The sequence below is a fragment of the Melanotaenia boesemani genome, chromosome 7 (assembly GCF_017639745.1).
Source record: "Melanotaenia boesemani isolate fMelBoe1 chromosome 7, fMelBoe1.pri, whole genome shotgun sequence".
Lineage (NCBI taxonomy): Eukaryota > Metazoa > Chordata > Actinopteri > Atheriniformes > Melanotaeniidae > Melanotaenia > Melanotaenia boesemani.
The window spans coordinates 14,076,015-14,098,613 of NC_055688.1; the positions used below are offsets into that span (position 1 = coordinate 14,076,015).

A 22,599-nucleotide genomic window follows, 5' to 3' on the forward strand; every position below is an offset into this window, starting at 1 on the left:
CTTACTGAATAACTGATTCAAGACATGAGAATTTGACATTTAGAGTACATAGGCATACACATCTGATAGGCATTCCTCAGCCAAGAAGTTTTGCTTCTTGGTATGTGGGTTTATTCTTATATTTTTAGTTTAGCCTAAGTTAAATTCAGTTTATTTATTCATTTGCAACAAAATCATGGTTTTAGGATTTATCAGTTATTTTATTTCTCTTTTTTATTTCTGCATAACAAATATATAAAATATATGATCCTGTTTCTCTGTGTGGGTTTCTTTCTTTTCCATATGAAAAGTAATATTACAATCAAGTAATTGATTTATGGATAAACTAAGAGCTTCTAAATGCAACTCCAGTGTACGTCAGTAACCCTCTAAAGAATTACACTATTATTGAAGGAATTGGGGGAAAAAAAAGCTTAAGTGGGTCAAACCTTGACTCCACACCTGCGCGACAGATGAGACGGTGTTATGAGAATCAGTTTTTCAGCAAATATAAATTTATTTAGCTAACTTAATGTGCTTAAATGTATATTTTATCCTTTTAACTAAGTTGAAAAGTCTTGGGACAAATAAACAGTAAAAGAATTCTTCAGATATGATAAACAATTAAATAAAACAAGTAGATTTCTGAGACATTTTGTCAAAGATGAAAACAATAAATAGTACTTCAATATATTTTGGATGTGAGGGCCTGTTTTTTGGGGTGTCAGTGTAATTTATTTCCGGAATGAGTAATTCTAAAAAAAACACACACAAAAAAGGGATGAGTTAAGGAATAAATTATTAAAATACCACATGTTTTCTTTTTCATAATTAAAATGGGCCAAACAATTTATTTTTTTATGTGTGGATTTTTTATTTTTTACTGCATGCTCATGAGATATTTATTTGCACATTATAATCAGTTCATGTGCAAGATTTACTCAGACTCCATGATGCTTACTGAAGAAAGCATGGGCATCTCTTGTAAATGAGATTTTTAATCTCAATTAGGTTTTTCCTGGTTAAATAAAAAAAATAATAAAAAAATATGACAGAAACATAACCTGTAAATTTTTAAAAGGTCTCTTAAAAATTGACAAAATGCTGTTTTTGTCTTTTTGCTTATTTTACATCATGTATCAAATATAAATATGTAAAGTCTAATAAACTCCTCTTTTCCACTCCATATCTCATGGTGCACACCGCTGTGTCAATGTTTTAAACTTGGTGATAATTTTGCAACTGAGAAATTTTGCTGTTCTTCTGTACACTTTCAATTACACGCATGATCTTTCTGGCTCCTTTGCATTTGTTTTTTACATCCTCAGAAATGAACGCTTCCTATTCACAAGCTGCAATATGTAAGTAACCCATAGGGGCAATGTCAAGAGCAATTTCAGCTAAAGTTAGGACACAGGGTAGACAGTAAAGAAATTATAAAAAGTAATTAAGGCCTGGTACACACACAAGGATTTTTTTAATCAGATGAAATTTTTTATCTGTTGGAGACCTCACACGTAAAGATAAAAAGTCAGGCATTTAAAAGTTTTGATCATACTGTGTGTGGTGTGCTCTGATAATCTCATCACAGAACAACACGCACATAACAACGCTGTCCTGCAACTGATCTAGAATGTAGTCCTCTGAGCCAGAAATCTTGCGTGATCAAGCGTGATCTAAAATAAAAAAAAAAGGAGGAAGAAGAAACATAGTAACACCGGGAAAACACAACATCCAGCATGGAAGAGAATATACATAATGAGGGAATGATGGTGGGCTTGGGACTATTGTTAACAGAAAAAGCTGGAACTGAAAAAAAATAACAGACTGGAGACGGCGTGAACACAGACTTTATATCCTTCCTTGCTCCCCAGTCAGCTCGCTCTCTGATTGGCTACATTCCGTACCACATCACAATCCACACAGTCACAACTCAGGAGTCGTAGGCTTTCCACACACACTCACTACTTCTGATTGTCAGCCACAACCCGTTTCAGAGACGATTATCGGGTCAAATTCGCTCTTAACACACATCAGACCAAATGATTTTATAGGAAAATCTTATAAGACTCAAGATAATCAGGCATTTGCTGTCCTTGGTCGGAAAGGGGCAAAGTTGGGACAACTAAAAGCCCGATAATCTTTATGTGTGTACCAGGCCCAAGGCCTTGCACTGCTGCTGTATTTTTTTTATAAAGTGATGTCATAATTTCGATATAAGAATTAACCAAATAACTAACGTCATCTATTGTTGCCATGTTTATAGTCTTGTTTGTCCCTACAAATTTGCCAACTCTATCTGGTCTGAGTTATTCATTGAACCCTGTAATGAACATTTACACTCATAATGGAGCTGGTTGCCTATGCAAATGCAAAGTAAAACAGCAAGTATTTTCTCAGCCTTAGACTGGAAGTAAGAGACCACAGCTGTGAATTGTTGTCTGAGCACACTAGCTTGTGACATGGTATCTCATGTCTCGTGAGCTCAGTTCATCAAAAAAAGACTTTTTTTATGTTGTGGCAACTGGTTTTACAATATGAAAAACAACTCTTTGTATGTATATTTTTTTCCTTTATAAGGATTTTTATTTTCAAAACATAAATGAAGAAGCCATTTCTCACATTTAAGATCAAGAACAAGCAACTAACAGCCAACGCTCAGCAACCAATGAGCCGATTTAAACTGCAATCTGTAAGCCCAAAAGTACATAAAATCGTCATTAACAAGGAGCTAAAACTTTGAAATGAGGCCTTCATTCTAAATGTGATATTAAACTTCAGAAATTATGTCAGTTGTTGCTTTCAGCAGTGCTTAAATTTTGCACAACTTCAGCAGACAGTTCCAACACAGATTGTTAAATGGCCTTCGATTTTCTTAAGCCATCATGCATAACACATTGAAAATGAGCCACAGCCTAAAGTGCAAATCTTTAGCTTTGTTTTGGAGAAATCTTTAAAGTTGTGCCCTTTCTTTTTCCTTTTGTAAAGTCTTTCAACACAATCAATGAAGATGGAAAATAAAATTAAGAACTCACAATTCTCCAAGCTTTTGAAGGACTGAGAAAGCCTGTTCGTGTATATAGCTGATCCTGTTTCGCTGTAAAACTCTGTAGAAAGGCAATAAATACAAAACAGGTGTTTTACCACTTCTTCTTTTTACCTTTCTTAATCCCATTTAATGAACTGTCAGGATCAATAGCATGCATTAGCTAGAAGCTGCAATCAATTTTAGTGAAACTGATTTGCTAGTTTCTGCCTGAACTTTGCCTTTTACATGATATAATTTATGCAAATCTATACTTACAGAACAGTCAGCATGCTGCATGAGCGGAAAGAGACATTTCCAATCATTTCGATGAAATTTCCTTCCAGATCCCTGTAAGGACATGTTATGAAAGGCACACACACAGAAGCCATGTACAGACGTATCAAAACACATTCAGAGAGAATATACTCATCAGAAGACTTGTCACTTGTATGTCAAGGCAGCTTGGATTTTTTGACATCCTACTTACAGCCAGTTCAGTCTGGGCATTTCTTGACAAATGTCATCAAAGTGTGTCAAAGAGTTATTCAACAAAACCCTGTCAATCAGTGAGACAAAAAGGTGTTGCACAATATGCTTCCATGTTCAAAAGAAGAGGCATTTGTTCTGACTTATCAATAAAACAAAAGCTCTGAAACGCAGACAAGAAAAAAAAAAACAACAATAAAAAAACAGTTTTATTGAACAAAAAAACTCACAGTAAGACAAGAGAGTTTAGTCCTGAAAATGTCATGGCAGATATCTGATGGATATGGTTGTTTTCTAGGATCCTGTAACAACAAATAGGATACAGTTTCAGCCTCATTGTCAGATAACTGATGAAACAGCATTAACTGAGATGTGTGACAGATTCCCTGTATATGCTTCTGTATAATCCTGCTATGACGTACAGCCATTCCAGCTTGTGCAGATCCTTGAACACACCAGGCATCAGGACAGTTATCTTGTTGTAGCTCAAATATCTACAAAAGAAAACAAGTTAATTCAGAATACTTAAAAAAGATCTCTGAACATGTTAGATGAATAAATAAACAGAAAAATAAATAGTAAAACCTGCTGTATTATCTGCTGCAGCATCATATAGCTAATGACTTGTGTTATAACCAAATATTAGCTCATAATTTAATCATTTATATTTATTCCCACAGCTTTTCATTTTAACACTACTTTTAGACTCCTGTAATAAATTTGTATAAACAACCAGGATAATTTCAGGTGACGCATTAGGATTCACTAATCAGGACATTTGTGGACATTTAGTCCCCACTGATGCAGATTTAATGTTTGAGTTTTTTAATGTGATCAGTTGAGACAGAAACGTGACTAATATGTCTGAATCTGATCATGCAATGTCAAAAAAGAAAGTTTTACTTATTCTGTGTGGTTTTTCTAGAATTTATCAATTACTGTTAAAAGTTCATGACTTGTCCTACATTCAGGGGTATGGAAGGATGTAATGTTTTTTTTTCAGATCTTAGATAATCATCAAAGCTAATGTGGAATGGTGAAAGGCCTCCAGCACACACTAATAAGACCCTGTTTCTCTTGTTACAGGACATATGTGCAGGCCTCTAAATGAACGGTTTCACCACCTGGTCTGGTAAATTTCTAAAGTTACAGCCAATCAAAATTTTCACAATCTAATTTTTTAGGGCAAAATAAGTCAGATTAGAAGTACAACTAAAAGCATTTAATTATTTATGTTTATATAAATAATTTTTATTGATGTTTTTTCATGAAAATGCTGCATAGCAATGCTTTCTCAAAATTTTTTAAGTAAGAAACAGAAGAACTTACTAACCAGTTTTGTTCTTGACATATAACCACTTTTTTTTTTTGTTCTACACATCACTTTGTTTAAATATCTCTTTGTAGTAGCAGTAGTGCATAAAAACAACCTACAAATGCAAATGTTCAGCCAGTGAATATGTGAAACCTAATGGATTAATGTTAATGGGAAATGCTAATGGAAATGATTTGCTTCATTCATTGTCTCCCTCAAAAGATCAAGTTCTTACGATTTCCAAATTGCTCTTCATTTAGTATCACTCAGAACTTCTATTTTAGCCTAATTTAGCAATTATTATTGGTTTGTGTGGTAAAGAAGCACTTTTTTTTACTGTTTTTTCAAAAGCTGTATTTTTATGCATTATTTACAAAACATATGAACCACGGAACCATAACAACAAATAAATAAAGCACACTTTAGATAAAGTCAAAGCTATTTTCATATGTATTCTGCACTCAGCTTTTCACTAGTTACCTCTTATGGTTTAGTTTTCGCTCATTTCTTCACTTTTTGATTTATACATGCCAAACTGGATGTTAACCCCTGTTGTAGTGTTTGGTGTGTTGGGGAGTGTGAACTAACAGCCCATAAGAAGTGGAAGCAACTCTATAAGTTGTTTCATGTGAACTTTAGCTGTTTTCACTGACAAATACTGGAGACTGATCAGGTAAGTAGATGTTGACTTTGTCTGTGTTTTCTAATTCAAAACTATTACACAGCAGGTAATTCTCTGCATTAGTTGTGTTCCCACAGCTGGGAATACTCCTCAGGGGTGCCAGGGTACACAGCAGGCCTTGACAGAAGTATGCAGTTAGAATAGAGGCATTTATTCTGTGCCATATGGATTATGCTAGATGAGACTCTCTGCTTATTTGTGCTGATTTGAATTCCTATCTACTATATCATTGAACGTGTAGAAAATCAACATGCAGGTCAACAGGATTGAGTATGAAGTAGCAGCAGATATCAGCATGATTTCTCCCATGGATTTTCATGGATGGGCTCATTTTGATATTGTATTGGCTTAGTATGAGAGAGCCAATTTGTTGATGTCTTCAGGAATCTTGTGCATGTGATGCAAATATGAGGTTTCTTGGCTCCAATTTTACTTCTCAAGTTATTCTGGAAGTTCTGAAATGATTTTGGAATGGATGGATGGTAAATGGACTTGTACTCGCTTTTTCCAGTCAGTTTGACCACTCAAAGCACTTTACACTACTTATCACATTCACCCATTCAGACACACATTCATACCTCGATAGGCATATCGGGAGGCAACGTGGGGTTAAGTGTCTTGCCCAAGGACACTTCGGCATGTAGTCAGTGGAAGCCTGATCCGCCTACCTTCCGGTCGAAAGACAACTGCTCTTCCTCCTGAGCTACAGCAGCCATTTTTATGTTTGAATAACAATTTCCAAGAGTGCAGAGTAAAAGTTAGCCTAAATTGATACCTGGTGATTGCAAATACACCCAATGAAAGGGAAAAATAATGTAGGCAAAGAGGTCACAAGGCTGATTTAGAAAAAAATCGCAGTGAGAAGGAAGTTCAGTTTGAAGCAAAATTATAATAATACAACAGAGATTTAGATTGAAGCTACAGTTCCAGAAAAAATAAGAGACCACTGCTTAAATTGCTCATATGGCTGTTGGGAAACTTTCTACCACTCTTTCTACAAAAAAATCAAACTGCTCAGCTTTGCTTAATAGTTTGTGACCATCCATCTTCCTTTTGATGTCAATCTAGAGGTTTTCAATAGGGTTCAGATCTGTAAATTGAGCTGACCATGACCGGTTCTTGATATGGTGATCCTCCATCCAAACCTTGATTTCCCTGGCTGTGTGGCCTGGAGGATTGTCCTGCTGTAATCCTCTGAGTTGGGGAGCACAGTTTTAGCATAAGGAAGTAAATGTTATATAATCTTGTATTTGGCTTTATCAATGCATGCTTCACAAAAATACATCTGTCTGATTCCAGCCTTGCTGAAGTCCCCCCTCATCATCACTGATCCTCCTCTATTTTTAACAGTCAGTCTGAGACATTGTGGCTTGTAGGCCTCTCCAGGTCTCCATCTAACCATGAAGCAAACTAGGTTGAGCAAAGCTCAAAATCAGACTCAGAGACGATGACCTTACTCTGTTCTTCTTCTGTCCAGTTCCTGTGGTCTTTTTTAAACCGCAGCCTTAAGTTTTTGCTTCTCACTGATTAAAGTGAGTGTTGCATGATTACAGTCCTGTCTGTAGCAGCTTGTTTCCAGCTGTTCTTGGTGTGCGCTTCACCCCAGTCTCAGTTTGACACTGTGTTTGATGGTCACTTGATGTCAGCCTCTGGTTCTTGATGAGTTGTTTTCGCCCTCTGCCAGACTGTAGTTTCGTTGTCCTTGTAAAGCAGTGTGTAGCAGCTGTGTAGGAATTAAATATTTGGAAGAAATACTCAAATGCTGATGCTAATTTAAAGTGTAACCACACCCCCTACTTTCTGCATAACTCCACCCACTGCCAAATTTGAAAAATGCCTGAAACTGCAAGGGTTGGGGTGGGAGGGTTGGGGTGATCAGGGAAAGGAGAGTGGGTGGGTCGGGATGCACAGAAATGATTGACAGACAGCAGCTTAGCTCACTGGCAAGATGCAAAGCGAGATTCACAAAGCACCTACGCCACAGAGCGGTCTTTGAGGTGAAAGACTTTTGCCCTCCTGATTCTCCTCAGCTACACATGAACAAGGTGGTCCTGAACCGGATCAGTCTGAGCCGTTAGCACTGTTGTGCTGACCTGCTAACAGCTCCAGCAGACTCTGGAAAGCTGTGGAGACTCACAGCAGGTTGTGGCAGCTGAAGGAGGTGCTGCTTTAAGTTGCCGTTGCCACAATTTGAACTGCTGTCTGTAAACAATAAAGTCCGGTGTTACTTTTACACCCCTCAAAAGGACAAATCCATCCCACTGTAGGAGCATTTGCTCAGAATCTCTGTGAAAGAATATAAGTCTGAAACTAACAAATCTACTCCAGCTGTTTTCACAGCTCAGAAAACACATTTTTGGGTGCACTACCCCTTTAAGAATAAATAGCAGTCTCTTATTTTTTAAGAGCTTTATAGCTTTCCTTCAGTCAAGTCAGATTCTTCCAAAGAAAAGAAAGAACAGCTTTATAATCACTGACATGGGCTCATTCAATAGATGAAACAAAATTGAAAGACCACTGCTGTCTAAAGCTCCAGCCCAGTCTGTAGTGCAACAATATACTTTATTTGGAACAAATAAATCCTGTCAGACTGAGTATGAAGTCAAGTATGTTGATATACTTCTGTCTATATTGTAAAATATCACTCATTGCAATGTCCACATTCCTCTATTTCTCAGAGTTTTTATCTTTTTTCCCCCTTTGTGGTCTTGTTTAGATTTCCTGCCTGTCTTAATGCTCCTGTGTCATCTGGACCTGGTCTTTCATCTTTCCTCTTCACCAGTCAGCCCCCGCAGCGTATACCTGCTTAGCTCTCACCTGGCCGACTACTCTTTCTGTCTTGAGAAGCTTTCTGTAATTTCTTTGCTCTGCATGTACTGGTCTCCAGCTACTTTGCATTTGTCTTTTTCTCACAGTCAGTTTTGTTCCTACAGTGCTTTGTTCATATGCCTGTCTCTCTGAAAACCTTCCAGCTGGCTCTCCTTGTTTATCTACATCAGACTTCTCACCAGGTCAGGTTCTGGCATGCTTTTCTGACAATCTGACTGGTCACAGCCATTTTGATTCCCATATGTAGCTTAAGACTCAATTCGTCAACTCTCGAAAGTTATTTAGTTATATTTCCTGTCCTGAGTTTTAATTTAGGTCTCCACAAAATATTCAGGTAAAAGTGCGTTGTTGCCACACACAAAATTTGTCCTTTTTTATTTTTTGCTTTCCCAGCCCTGTTTGCTTCATCAGGTCATGATCTCCAGTTCTCACTACAGTAGTTTGTAGCTGAATGTACAACTAGGGCAAGGGTCATGATCTCCAGTTCTCACTGGAGTAGTTCGTAGCTGAATGTACAACTAGGGCAAGGCTCAGCACATCCACCTTCAGAACCATGGTCCTTAGCCAAAGAAGGTTGAGTGCCTTCTTTTAGTTGGAAATGAGATCCTTTGCCAAGGGAAGGTGTTCAAGTAATTTGGGGTTTTCATGTGTGTGGGAAGAATGGAGATTGACAGGTGCTCCGGATGTGAGTTCTGTATGAACTGTCACAGTGAAAAAAAGAGCTGAGCTAAAAGATGAAGCTCTTGATGTACCAGTCAATCTACGTCTCTGCCCTCGCTTCTGGTCATGACCTGTGGGTAGCTGAAATGAGTTTTCTTATCAGTTTTCTAGGCTCTCCCTTTTTTTATTGTTTGTTTATACTGTATTTATAAGGGACCATGTATAATTTAAACATAAATTTTGCCATTTGATTAATTGTACCAGAGTTAGTCTTAGGCTAATTTACACCTGCAATCCTCTGGCAGGGCACACTAAAAACCATACATTTGTCATATACGGTTGCAGCCGCCCATTGCACCCAGACACAAACACACATTTATTCCATATGCCACAAGAAAATACAAAAAGTTGAAAATTACAGTGACATAAGTTGGTCGTTACAGATTTGGGTGGTTTTTAAAAATAATTTCAACTCAGTATACTAGACAGTATACTGACAGTATACTAGCCATGTGGGAGAGGCTCAGAGTAGAGTCCCAACTCCTCTGCTTCAAGAGGAGCCAGATCAGGTGGCTTGAGCATCTGGCTGTGATGCTTCCTGCCTCCCTGGTGAGGTGTTCTGGGCATGTTCCACTAGGAAGAGGCCCCAGGGACGACCCAAGAGATGCTGGAGGGCCCCTTTTCCACTAGTGCCTACTTCTCTACTTGACTTGCCTCGATTTGTGGGGTTTTCCTCAAGGGTTCTCCTGGGCAGAGTGGATACTTTCCTGGAGCCTACTCTGCCAAGTTTTGAAGCGAGCTGAGTCAAGTTAAAAATGCAGGTCACTGATTAGCAGGGGAGCCTTCAGCGGACAAGTCAAAAAGAGCAACTTTAGGACCCCGCCATTTTTAAAAGTGAAATGATTAAGCTGTTTACTCACTGCCATTAAACACCAGAAGAAGTATATTTTATTATGTTTGCAGTTGTCGACATAGTAAATGGCTCAACAGAAGCAATTACTGTGGCCCAACAATGACGTGCTTACAGTTTCTCTGCTCGATGGCTGATTCTCGTATCGTATTTCGGACACATGGAGCAACCCGAAATGCAAAGTTTTATCAGGAGGTCAACAAGGTGATGGCCACTCACAAGTACCAAAGGACTTTTAAAAACTTTTAAAAATTGAAAAGTGACTACAGGACTATCAAGGGCCAAACCGACTGGTGTGGATCTGATTGGAAGTTGCCAAATGGGCACCATCTCTGGCCATTTCAGCCACTGGACATGATGATAGAAGATGGTGAGTGAGTTGCAGTATGGTGCACGGAAGAGTTCCAAAGAAAGCGCTCAATGACATGTGAACTTAGTTTAGTTTATGTGAGGTCCTGCACTGTCTACATTTTCCCATATATACACTTACTTCACACTACATTACCCATGATGCACTGCACTCTCAAACATAACAAAACCAAGAATGCTCTGTGGCAACGCCATGCAATCCTGCACTAAAATGGCAAGTACAGATGAAAAGAAAGGTGCCGCAGACGCAGTGTGCAGATCAGACTCCTCATCTGTTTATACTTATTTAAAGGAATATTACATACTGTCTGAAAATCAAAGCTAACATTTCTATGCAAATTATGTCTGCTTCCACATAAAACATGAGTCAGAACATCAGCTTTGTTAACTTTTAATTTGAAAAGACATGGCGTTGAAAGATCTGACCAGTGTGAAAAAATATCCTATTTTTCTACATTTTTCAGCATTTTAAGCTTAAAATTTTTATATATACATATATATATATGTATATATATACATACATATAATAAACTAAATTAAACAAAGACGCACATTCAATATTAATTCTCCTAAGAGTGCACGCTCAACGAAAAAAAAACAACAGAATTTTTAAGAAAAAGGGAGATGATATTAATAAGAACCTCAACCATTACAATATGTTCTGTCATTGTGAAACAAAACTTACATGTTATAAAATACCTTCAGCTAAATAAGCTGACAGTCTGCTGCCAACATGTACCAGTCAGTGCAAAAAGTAAGCTTTGGTCGTTCATTCCAGCAAAGCGGGACACAGACTGGAGGCCAGAGCGTCTAGAAGTGATGCAACGCTAATGAAACGCACAAGAGGTGGCTTTCCTTTTATTTATTTATTCTTACACAGTGCTTTTTTATTGTTGTCCTAATTTCTGTCCAGACTGTCTTTATTTCCTGCAACCCCTTGTCTACCTGGTTAATAGCAGTGATTGTGTACGTCTACACCGCCCACCCAGCTGGAGCCCCCAGCAACCAGAAAGAAATATTCTTTAACACTAAATAAACTGCTTTCAACCTCAGATGTATCTGTACATATTTATTTTATAAATTAAAACAAATGACTAATTACCGGAATCAGTACTGTCATTTAGCAGACGCATTTCTCCAAAGCGATTCACCCTTGTGGGAATCAAACTTTGGTCTGCCGCATGGGAGATGGATGCCCTGCTGACTGAAATATCCAATCAGACTGGCTTCTGACACGGCATTGGCAGCATCTGCCACCTGCTACCCTCCTATGCCTTTCTGACACTGGTAATGCCCACGCTGTGCCCCCCAAATAAACTCTTTTTACATTTGTCAACATGGTCCATCAGGGTCTCTGCCTCACACACCAAAAAATGACACTGTTTTGTTCTTTTCCCCTGCTGAGCCATCATGGAAATGATATGATGAATATTTATTATAGGTGGTCATCTGACCTTTCATGGCCAACTTTAGAGTTGATTCTGATTTATGAATAGAAACAGGCGTGGGATGTGTGTGTGTTCACGTTTTGATAAATCCGAAAGGTTTTGTGCGCAGAATTTGCTTTTTGTGCGACAGACGCCACCTGTAGTTTGCTTTGCTACACAGATTTGATAAATGAGGCTCCAGATCTTCTGCATTTTGGGAGAACTCCAGCCACTCTGCATCACCACAGCTTTTTCAGGACTTGACTAATTCCCAGATTTTTGTTGCTAATAAATCTATTTTTACTTTTATCATCTCTTCGTTTCTGTGAGGTTCCTGCTACCCAAATTTCCCTGAGGGCTCTCCGAAGGGATTAATAAAGTATTTCTATTCTATTCTATTCTATTCTATTCTATTCTATTCTATTCTATCCACCCTTATCAATAACAGAACGTCACTTAAACCAAACTTACTTAAAGGGCTAACTGGTAATGTGGTTGGCATGGGGAGTAAATTTTCATCATAGCTCTGTTGTTCTGAATTGTTTTGTTTTTTTTTTAAATTAGAAAGCACTTTGAACTGCAAATTTTCTGTATGAAAAAAATACTTCATAAATAAAATTTGATTGATTGATTTTCCAATTTGTAGATTAGCCGTCCTTGTTCCTAATCTGTTTGTTTTGTATTAGCTGAAACATTGTCATATCTTCATATAACTATAGCTTCAACTCCAAAGTTTCAGACAGCTCAAACAAATACAGTCTAACCAAAGCCATTTAAGTAATTAAATTCAGTTTATACTGAAACTGTTTTATAGGTATTAAAACAGCTTTAAAAGGGATCCAGCTCACCAACAGGATTATTACACTGACAAGCCTTATGATTCTTTCTGAGGAACCATTCACAATTAACAAAAGCATTATAACCAAATGCATTGCTTTACTCACAGTCTTGTTAGGTTATAAAGGCCCCTGAATGCATCAGGACTCACAACTTGAATTTTGTTGTGCTGGAGATATCTATTTTAAAAAAAGGACAAAATCATATGGAGGCTGATGAAGTAATAAGCCAACAAAATTACAAAGAAAACAGGGAGAATGCCTAAATGTGTTTGAGTGACACAAACAACTTAGCTTCCATGAATAAAGGTCTTAATTAGGAGTAAAAGCCCAACTAAGAGATTTCTGTCTGCTATGAAACACTATGTATGTATCTTGCATCCTTTGTCATATCCCACAGATACATAAGCCTTTGCCTATAGTTGTGTTCATTGTCATGCATGTTTATGCACATCTAAGAAAACTTTGCTGTCTGGTCAAATTGACAGGAGGGTGACCATCTGATGCTGCCAAATGTTTCCTGGCAAGAGATCAGACCTTTTCTTGTGGTGCCACTGTCTGTGACGCTGTGTGAGGCTGATAAAAAAGACGATGCTAGGTCTACAATGAACAGATTCATATGCAAAGCAGAACAATCACCTCTGTCAGCATTCCCAGTGGACCTCTTAGCCTCTTAGCCTTAGATAAAAGCTTGTTTGTTGTTCTTGCCACTCAAACTTTGAGTTAAAATGTTATGCATAGCCGAATAAAGATTTTATGCATTTAATACTTATTTGGAAGAAAATAGATGAAAAACTTACAGTTTTTGTAGACTCTGGTACTTAAAGAACCCAAAGGCTTTCAGTATATGAAGTTCATTTTTTTGTAGGGACCTGGGAAACAGAAAAACCACAAACACTCATTTACAGCTTTCCCTTAAAAAAAAAAAATAAATAAAAAAAAAAAAAATAAAATAAAATAGCATACGAGCTCCTCTAAAAACACTTGCATTAGACACTAAAGCCTGATACACACATAACGATTTTTGGGCTGCTTTTGTCCTGATTTTGCCTCTTCCCAACCTCTGATGGCAAACGCCTGATCATCGTGAGATTTCTCTGTCCAATTATCATTTGGCCTATGGTGTGTTACGAGCCAATTTGTCCCGATAATCCGCTCCGAAACGGGTTGTAACCGACAACTGGGCATATTGAACATGTACAATATTTCAGAGCCGATTTCTGAGGAACGCTGATGACTCGTGCAATGTGACTGCGTGGATGGTGATGTGGCACAGAATGTAGCCAATCAGAGAGCGAGATGGCTGGGGAAAAAGGAAGCAAATAAAGTCCATGTTCACACCATCTCCATTGTTATTTTTTCAGTTCTGGCTTTTTCTGTTAAAAATCGTCCCAAGACCACCATCATTCCCTCGTCCTATATATCCCCTTCCATGCTGTGTTGTGTTTTCCAGTTGTTACTATGTTTCTTCTTCTTCGTTTTTTGCCAGTTGTTGCTATGGTTCTTCTTCTACGTTTCAACGTTTGTCTAGCTAGAAGACTAGATTGTAGATGAGTTGCGGGACAGCATCGTTGTGTGTGTGTTGTTCTGTGATTAGATTATCAACAAACACTACATTATGATCAAAACTGTTTAATGCCGGATTTTATATCTTCACGTGTAAGGTCTCAAACAATAAAAAATCTCATAAGATTAAAAAAAAATCGTTGTGTGTGTTCCAGGCTTAAGAGGTACCTCTATAAAATAACCCATTTTCAGGTTAAATTTTATTTTATTTTTCATAAAGTGTTCTGATGGTTCTTAAATTAAAAGAATATAATTATTTAGTCAATGTTTATTAATTGAGAACATAAAATTTTACGAACAATTTAGCTGCATAGACAACAGCATCGTTCGTATGTTGTCTGCCGTGAGCCGCCCAGGTAATCACCACCCAATTTGATATTTTTGTGGTTGTTAAAAGAATTTTCTTTCTCTAAATGCAAAATTTCTGATTGTATCAGCTGTTTATAGTAGTAGCACAATGGTTCTTGGCCGTAACCCTGTTTTAAACTGTGCTGCCGAACACTACTATATGAGCCTTCAAGTCAGTTTGTTTAAGGTCTGAAGATGACAACTAAATATTGAAAGCTTCTTAATATGTGCAGCATAATCAAATCCCAATGGTCAAGTGTACTTTTGAACTCCCTCTGCAATGAATTTAATTATCATTTAAAACTAAAAACAGACATGAGTATTAAAAAATTCTCTGTAGTTTGACATTTTGAACTTGCCCTTCTGTAGATGAGGTGGCAAAATGCTTCTGTATTCTAAATAAAATACATTTCATAACAAATTACTTATTGCATACACATATATATCACATTAGGACTGTTGCTTGAAAATTGAATCCATAAAAACGGCAAGCTGTAGCTCTGTGGTCTTTAAATTCTGTCTTCATCAAGAGACCCTGAACTTACAAGTTGATTCAGCAGGTGATTCCAAAGCTTTTAACGGATTAAAGGCTCCCTTCACACACAGATATCGCAAGTTTCTGGAAGTGGTCAGTTTTTGGACATTTGGGAAATCTTAATACAATAATTTTTGACCCGTTTCGTTCCTTAACTTGTATGTTACAACACTTTTCTGCAATTTCTTGGTGGACTGACAGGTGGCAGCCCTCTCAAATGAACCCATACTGATCTTGTTGAACTATCATGCTATATATGTTTAAGCACCATACTGTACTTTTACTCATTTCCACACTTAAACTATGGGGATCTGCCTTTAAAATCATGTCTCAAACTATTTCTATTACTCATAACACAATGCTAAATATCCACGAAATATAGGTAACAGCAATGATAGGCAGAAGAAATCCTCACACAGTGGTGCTCTCCTGTCACCATGCATAAACACCTTCACATTCTCTATGAGAAACTACAATCTCAGTAAAGGATGAGGTTGGTTATTAATTCTGCCTGAGGTAATTTGTAATCCATTTATCTACATGGCTCTAATAATAAGGGAAGGTTTTTTTTAACACTCACCAACTTTTTCTGGTTATCAGTCTAACCCACAGATAGCCTATGAATCAACCACGCAAAGACAAAAGATACAGAACCTGTTTTCTCTAGTAAATCTTGATCAGATTAATGTCAAAACTCAGTCTTTAAATGAACTCAAAGACATTTTAAGGCACATGACCTTGAATTATACTGCTGCTGAGAGCTTCGGGGATGGGGGAGGGGCTCCTGCACCTTAGTATTAAAACAGATGTCCACTTAGATGCAAACAGTCTGTGTTTTATCATAGTTAGAAATATTCAGGTTCAGATTTCTGAACAGCAGTAGCAAATGTGATGTATAACAAGGGTCTTGGGCATCTCAATCATGGGTAAATTGCTGCCTCAAAAAAGTACCATCCTCGATTAGACATCTGAATTAATGATTGATGGAAAACTAAATCCATTCCTATTTTTGATTTCTCTAAGCATTCCTGTATAATAAATAAGTTTTTAAAATAGTCTTTGTATCTTGGTCTGTTGCATATAACTGGCAACCTGTCCAGGGTGTACCCTGCCTCTCACCTGGGATAGGCTCCAGCTTCCCCGTGACCCTGAACTGATTTAAACAGTTTCATTAATGGATGGATGGCTCAAGGAACCAGCCCCCTGCAACCCTGATTTTGACTAAGTGGCATAGAAAATGAATGAATGAATGTGTATAATATATGAGTGTTTCGTTTTCTGTTTTAAACCAAAAGCCAACAGTTTGTTTATGCTTATGTATTTAACCTCCCAAAACATCCAAATAGGTTGTTTTGTGTCTGCACCACAGCACTGACATGGACAGTATCAGAGAGACCATCAACCTAAATGGCTGTTTGATGTAGATGACTTGGTAATGGATTAAGGTTTCTATTATACTGTGTCAATGTCAAGGAAGATCCTTGGAAGGAAACATTTCCCATTTTTACATTTGAAAATGTTATCTTGGCAATGACAAGTCCTTACTTTCAGATATGTTCTTAGAGGGAGGACATCTGTCACAAGCTATGATAGCCAAACTCATTTATAACATGCTGTTTAAGGATTTCTTGACCTTTATGAAACTGAAAAATTTGAAGCTATTTTATACTCACATCATCGTGACATTTATGGCCACAACTGGAATGTCTTGAAGCTGAGTGCTGTCACAGTCCAGCTCCAAATCTCGACACTGGCACAGCTCAGGAACAACACCTAGCACTGGAAAGATGAGAAAGGTGTGGAAGGAGAAGGACATCAAAAATATGTCAATCAAATGCTCATCCTGCAGACTTATGACAGGGAAGAGCTGGAGGAAATCTAAACCTTAACATTAAAGCACGGGGAAAAAATAAAAGTAGACTACTAAGACAGACTTATGGTGCAAGCAAAAATCTTTATTTACAGATTAACTTAATATTCCTGGGTTAAGCTGGCTGCGTTGTACTTAATTAAATTCCAGTTTATATATTGAGGATATAATTTAATGAAACAAATAAAATTGCTTAAGCAAAGCTTCTTAGTCCCAGTGCAATCAAATTACTCTGCATTCCAGGACATGTGAAAAACAAGTCACACAAGGAAGTTAAAGAAAGACTCTTTTCTTTAGGTGCAAACATACACAGAGATAATTATACATATAAAACAAATTACACTGAACTCAAATTTTAGCTAAGCAAATGTTTTTCAAATCAATGGAGCCAGAAATGCAGAAAAAGTCATCTTAAATGGAGGGATGTTGCAAGACAATATCAAAGCTCCGGTTAAAAACATTTCTTGTAGAGCAATATTGGCCATTACAAGTCAAATGAATTCAGTAATGTTTGCTTCAGGCATGCTTAATAATTAATTTGCATTGCATCAGTTTATTAAATGCACTGAGGATTAGAACCACTACAAACTAAAATTTGAACACATCAATGGGTTTTGGAAAAGCTGTGTTGTGGTAATTTTTATACATTCACTGTATTTATGATTTTAAAACAATAAATGTTTCGTTATGGTGAGCACAAATATGTTTCTTTTTTATTTAGACAGGCTATAATAAAATATTCATTCAATAATAAACAATTAACTACTTAAACCAATTTATTTCTTAAAATGTATCAACAGTATTACCATCAAAGTGCTGAATGCAATTTTACAATTTTCAGCAATGATGAACGAAACATACACCATTGCCTGTGTTTATTTTTACTTTTCATTTTATTAGACAATGCAAAATATCCAAGGTTTTAGGCTCAGAGGAATTTCAACAGATTAGGCACAGAAAAGGTTTGGGTTTTCTAATGGAATTGTAATTGTTGAGGATTATTAAAAAAAAATTAAAACTGTTGAACATGCTGACTTAATAAGTTGTTGCTTCCCATCTTTACAGTAAAATTCCATAAGTTTTAGTTACACTCATTTAAACAATTCTTTGATGGGTGCTACCAAAGTGAAATCCCAGTTGTCCCATTATTATAAAGATTAACATTTTATTTATTAACAAAAAAGACTATGGCAAAATATTTGATAAAATGCAAGGGATGCATTTTTACTAAGACTGGCATATCTATTAAACAGATAATGAATGAAAAATGAAAAATTTCTCCAGCTGTTGGCGACTGTATGCTGATCCAGTCCCAGTCAAGATTGAAGATTTTATCTGTTTCTGTTCTGATGGTGGTGATGTTCTCTGGTGATAGCCTCATATTTGAAAACAGGTCAACCATCCGCTTGGGGCTTCTTCAGCTGATGATTCATATTACAGAATATATATTGCCTTGATGCTTATTGATAACTTTATTAGTCCTTCAGCAGGAAAATTTCAATGCAAATAAAAGCAAAGTGTACAGCAAAGATCATCCAAACACTAAGTAAAAAAAACATAAAAATAAAAAAATAAAAAACATTAAATAAAACCAATAAATATTAAATTTACCAAAAAATAATAACTAATCAACTTAAGATAATGAGTGTCTGATTATTCCCTTTTCATGTGCTGTTGGGATGAAGTTAATCGACCTTTACTGCTTGCATTTTTAATAAATGGGAAAAAAGACAAAATGGATTTTAGATGAGAGTTGAATTAATACTGTTTCACAAACATTGTTTCAATATTAAATCAACCAAAATGGAGCTCAGACTGAGTTCTTAGAGGGAAACTGAATGAATATTTAAAAAGTGTCAGTCATGGTTGAACATTTATTTAACATCAATCAAAACGAATCTTTCAATTTGGCTTCAGTCTCAGATATTAGTGTGAATTCAACATTTATGGGTAATGATGCTTCATCTTATCTGTAAGAAAAAGTCAATGAGAAAAAAAGTCACAACAAAAGAAAAAAAAGAAACAGTTCTTTATAATATTAATAAATAATTTTGCTGTGGGATAATAATGCATTTAAAATGTTACAGATCACTTTGAAATCTATTAAAGTCCTTTAAAAGAAATTTGGAAAATGTTATAACTGACTTCTAAATAATTGTAAAGCCTGTGTAATCCCATATAAAGCCCTAAAAGGGACTTGCCACCAAATCTCACTGAAGAAAGACTTAAGCAGATATGCTGCAAAATAACGAAAACGAAGAAATGGCTAAGCCTCAGAGAAGATAAACTGAGGGAACTGAAGACATTGCTTTATTTTCTCTGCTGAGGTCAATAACAGCAGTTAACCTATGGCCATTTTCAGTTTCAGTTGAAAGGAAATCTAGGACAACATTGCCCAAAGCAGTGGGCCTAAATCATGAATCACTAAATTATGATGAAGGTGTTTCCAACTTCTTTGATCCTGTGAATTGTGTTTTTAAGGGCAAAGGCACAGGTGAGTTGCCCAGGGTGCCATTTTTCCGCCAAAACATATCTGCTTTGATGATGAGTGCAAGTACAAATATAGGCTGTATAGGAAAGTAGACACTGTTCATACATATTTTAAAAAATACATTTTACAAATTCACAGAGTTTGCCATTAAATCTATTGACAAAATCCCATAAAACCCTTTGTGTTAAAAAAAAAATGACCAATGCCAGTATTTGTTGTAAAGAGTGCAGTAACACATATTGAATTTCTAAACAGCTCAACATATAAAGCAGGCTGAGGTATGGTTTCTGTTTAAGATTGATATCATAGTAAGAAGAGGTAAAAAGGCAACAAATTTCTCCTTAAATAGTTAAATAAATATAGTAAATAATTAAACTTACTTGCATCAAATTTGCAAATCGTGCACAGGCCCCGTGGCTTCTTGAATGCAGAAGCAATGAATTTTTTTTCACCACAATGAATCAAAACTAAATATTTTAAAAGGTAAAGCAACATAAACACATGTGTTGATATGAGTTCATTAATATTTTGCTCTCTGGAATCCTAATGGAAAAATTTGACATGTTGCCCTGCCAGACTCCTAAAATGCCACCCATCATCAAGATGGAATTCATTTGCACATCGTATAAAGCATTTCTCTTGTTCCACATCTCTCATTGTCCCAAAACAGTCCACCTTCTACAAGTACTAGGACAGTGAAATACAGAAATATATTTATTTACATTTCTCAATCTCAACTTGATTGTCTCATTTCAAATCCATTTTTTTTGGAGTGCAGAGAAAAACTTGCAATAATTGTGTCACTATCTAAAAGCTCATGAACATGGCTGTAGCGAATGCAGGCAATTATAGCTGGTGCCCCATTTGCTGTTATTAAATTGGAGGAGACAGAGAGCATTTGTAATGGAGGGTACAAAAGCTGGCTAGGGACTCTTTCACTGCCAATAACTGTTGTGGGTCATGGGAATAAACAGCTGATGGCACTAATTTTCCATGTAGTTGAGCACAAACCACTTGGTAAAACCAATCAATATATATTTTTTTAATTACAGTGTGCACTTTATCCTGGTGAAACATTTTTGTTAAAATGAAAATGTTCAACAATTAAACGACCTGATGTAATCCTTGTGACATTGGCATAATATTATTTCTTCCATTTATCAGCCATTATTTGATTTTCAGTAGAAACAATATAGAAAAGCTGAATATTGCAAAGTAATAGCAAGCTAAACAAAGAAAGATTAAATACAAGAAAATCCAAGAAAAAAACACAAATGGGATTTAAATAATGTGCCTAAGTCTAGAAAGCCCCTGGTTTCCATAAGAATTGCCCTTTTCCAGCCAAATTCTTTGCATATAAACAGAAACATCTTTTCTCTGCCACTGCAGCAATAGTCACAATTCCTGATAGTAAAACACAAATGTACCTCTATGCTGTCAATGACACCTCAGCAAAGCATCTTCAACATTATCTAAAACATCAATAACATCAATCAGAACTATCAGGACTGTATTGACTCATTACACTTGACAATCTGTATTAATAATTCATGACTAAAAGTTCTGGAAGCACACGTTTTTTCTAACCCTTTTTCTTTTTTTAAGATAAGCCCTTGGCTCACACTGCCAACAGTCCTGAAACCAAGCTAAGCTAGTTGAGGAAAAGGAAACATGCCTGTTGAATAATAAAAGGTGAGGGTGACATGGGAAGGCTTGGGAGAATCACAACACTAAAAACACTGTGCAATAACATAATTATTTCAAATGAAATTTTAATCAGTTTTGATTTGAAGTCTTGATTTTACATTTGATACAGATATTCCAGAACCCGTAATTAGTGTCCATTTGTAATGATAACCAATTCTTTTAACAATTTGTATATTTATGTCATGAGTTTTGGGTTCTTAATTAACTTGTAATAACCTACAACCTAACCTCTGCTACTTTTTTTAATTGAAGGGATTCTGCACAGAATAAAATCAGTAGGAAAAAAGGAAAACATATGTATGTGCATTTGCAGAGAGTTGTAAAAATTCAATACAAATCCCAACTCATTAAAGATGTACTGTCCTTGATAAGCAATCTCCAGGTTCACTTGGAAGATGGTGTGCAGTTTTGTCCATTCTGGTGAGCAGCCTTTTCAACATTCTTCTAGGCATAATCAGTCCCCAGCCCCCCTGTGACCCTGAATTGGATTAAGCGAGTATAGAAAATGGATGGAAAACTGGATAATCAGTCCCAGGGAGTCCAGAGTCACCTCCTAGCAAGACTTCCTTATCAGTTTGTTCACTTCCTTTCAAACTCTGTGTCTAATGCTGGTGCTCCAACAGATGGCTATAAAGATGATTGCACTTGCCACTACAGACTAATAGAAGCTGAGCAACATCATATTGGAAATGATGAAAAACCTAACCTTTCCCAAGAAGTAGTCGGCTCTATTCTTTCTTGTAAAAAGCCTGAGTGTTGCATTTCCAGTACATTAACATTAGAAAACCAGAACCAAAACAATATTCCATTAACAAGTTGATGTCCCAAATATACTATTAAAGAGTTTTTAGAGATTTTGTTGTAGATTCTGGAAAGAAAGAAGATTTCTACCACATGATAAAAACACCATTAAATCTAAAATGGAAACAGGGATTTTAAAGGGAGAAAGGAAATTTAGACATGAGCCTGTAAGATATGTTGACCATCAATTATGTACAACAGTAACACAACAAATCTGAGCACCTGTATGGTGAGACATTGTGATCAAACATGCATGGAATCCAAATAGATAGCTAGATGCTAATACATAAACACTGAAAACAAAGAGCATGATGTTAAACACCCTTGATAAGGTCAAAAGAAAGTACACCATCTATTACCTAATTTATTATTAAATGTTTATCACCTTACAATGTGGTTAAGAGTGACCCTTTTTATGACATATGATATTATAACTACACATTATAGCTATATACGCAGCATCAAATATGTGCTAAATATGAGTTGTTTGTCAAAGTGAGGAACACCATTAAATATCTATTAATTACAGAAGTGGAAAAAATGCCTGAATGACCTACACCACATTTATTAAAAACAGCTTTTTTTCATTTAAAGACACAAATAACATCCATAAACATAAATGACAAAAATTATATCACACTGCATCAAATCAAGAGTAATGGTGAAAAATTGTTCCATCAACAAATACTTTGGTGTCTGATTATTTTCTACATGCATAGCATGTTTATAGAAAGTAAAGATATTGTCTTGAATTAGATAC

The 22,599-nt window shown here is 36.3% G+C and overlaps 1 protein-coding gene across 1 annotated transcript in view; it reads right to left on the minus strand.

The window, feature by feature from the left end:
• rxfp1 (relaxin family peptide receptor 1) overlaps positions 1-22,599 on the minus strand; it is a 47,778-nt gene that overhangs the window by 18,421 nt on the left and 6,758 nt on the right. Inside the window, exons 2-9 of the mRNA XM_041990049.1 lie at positions 16,644-16,749; positions 13,322-13,393; positions 12,630-12,701; positions 3,916-3,987; positions 3,724-3,795; positions 3,495-3,563; positions 3,284-3,355; positions 3,015-3,086 (exon numbers count right to left, since the gene is read on the minus strand). Coding sequence (XP_041845983.1) covers positions 3,015-3,086; positions 3,284-3,355; positions 3,495-3,563; positions 3,724-3,795; positions 3,916-3,987; positions 12,630-12,701; positions 13,322-13,393; positions 16,644-16,648 — 506 coding nt within the window. The 5' untranslated portion in view covers positions 16,649-16,749. The remainder of the gene's footprint in view (positions 1-3,014; positions 3,087-3,283; positions 3,356-3,494; positions 3,564-3,723; positions 3,796-3,915; positions 3,988-12,629; positions 12,702-13,321; positions 13,394-16,643; positions 16,750-22,599) is intronic.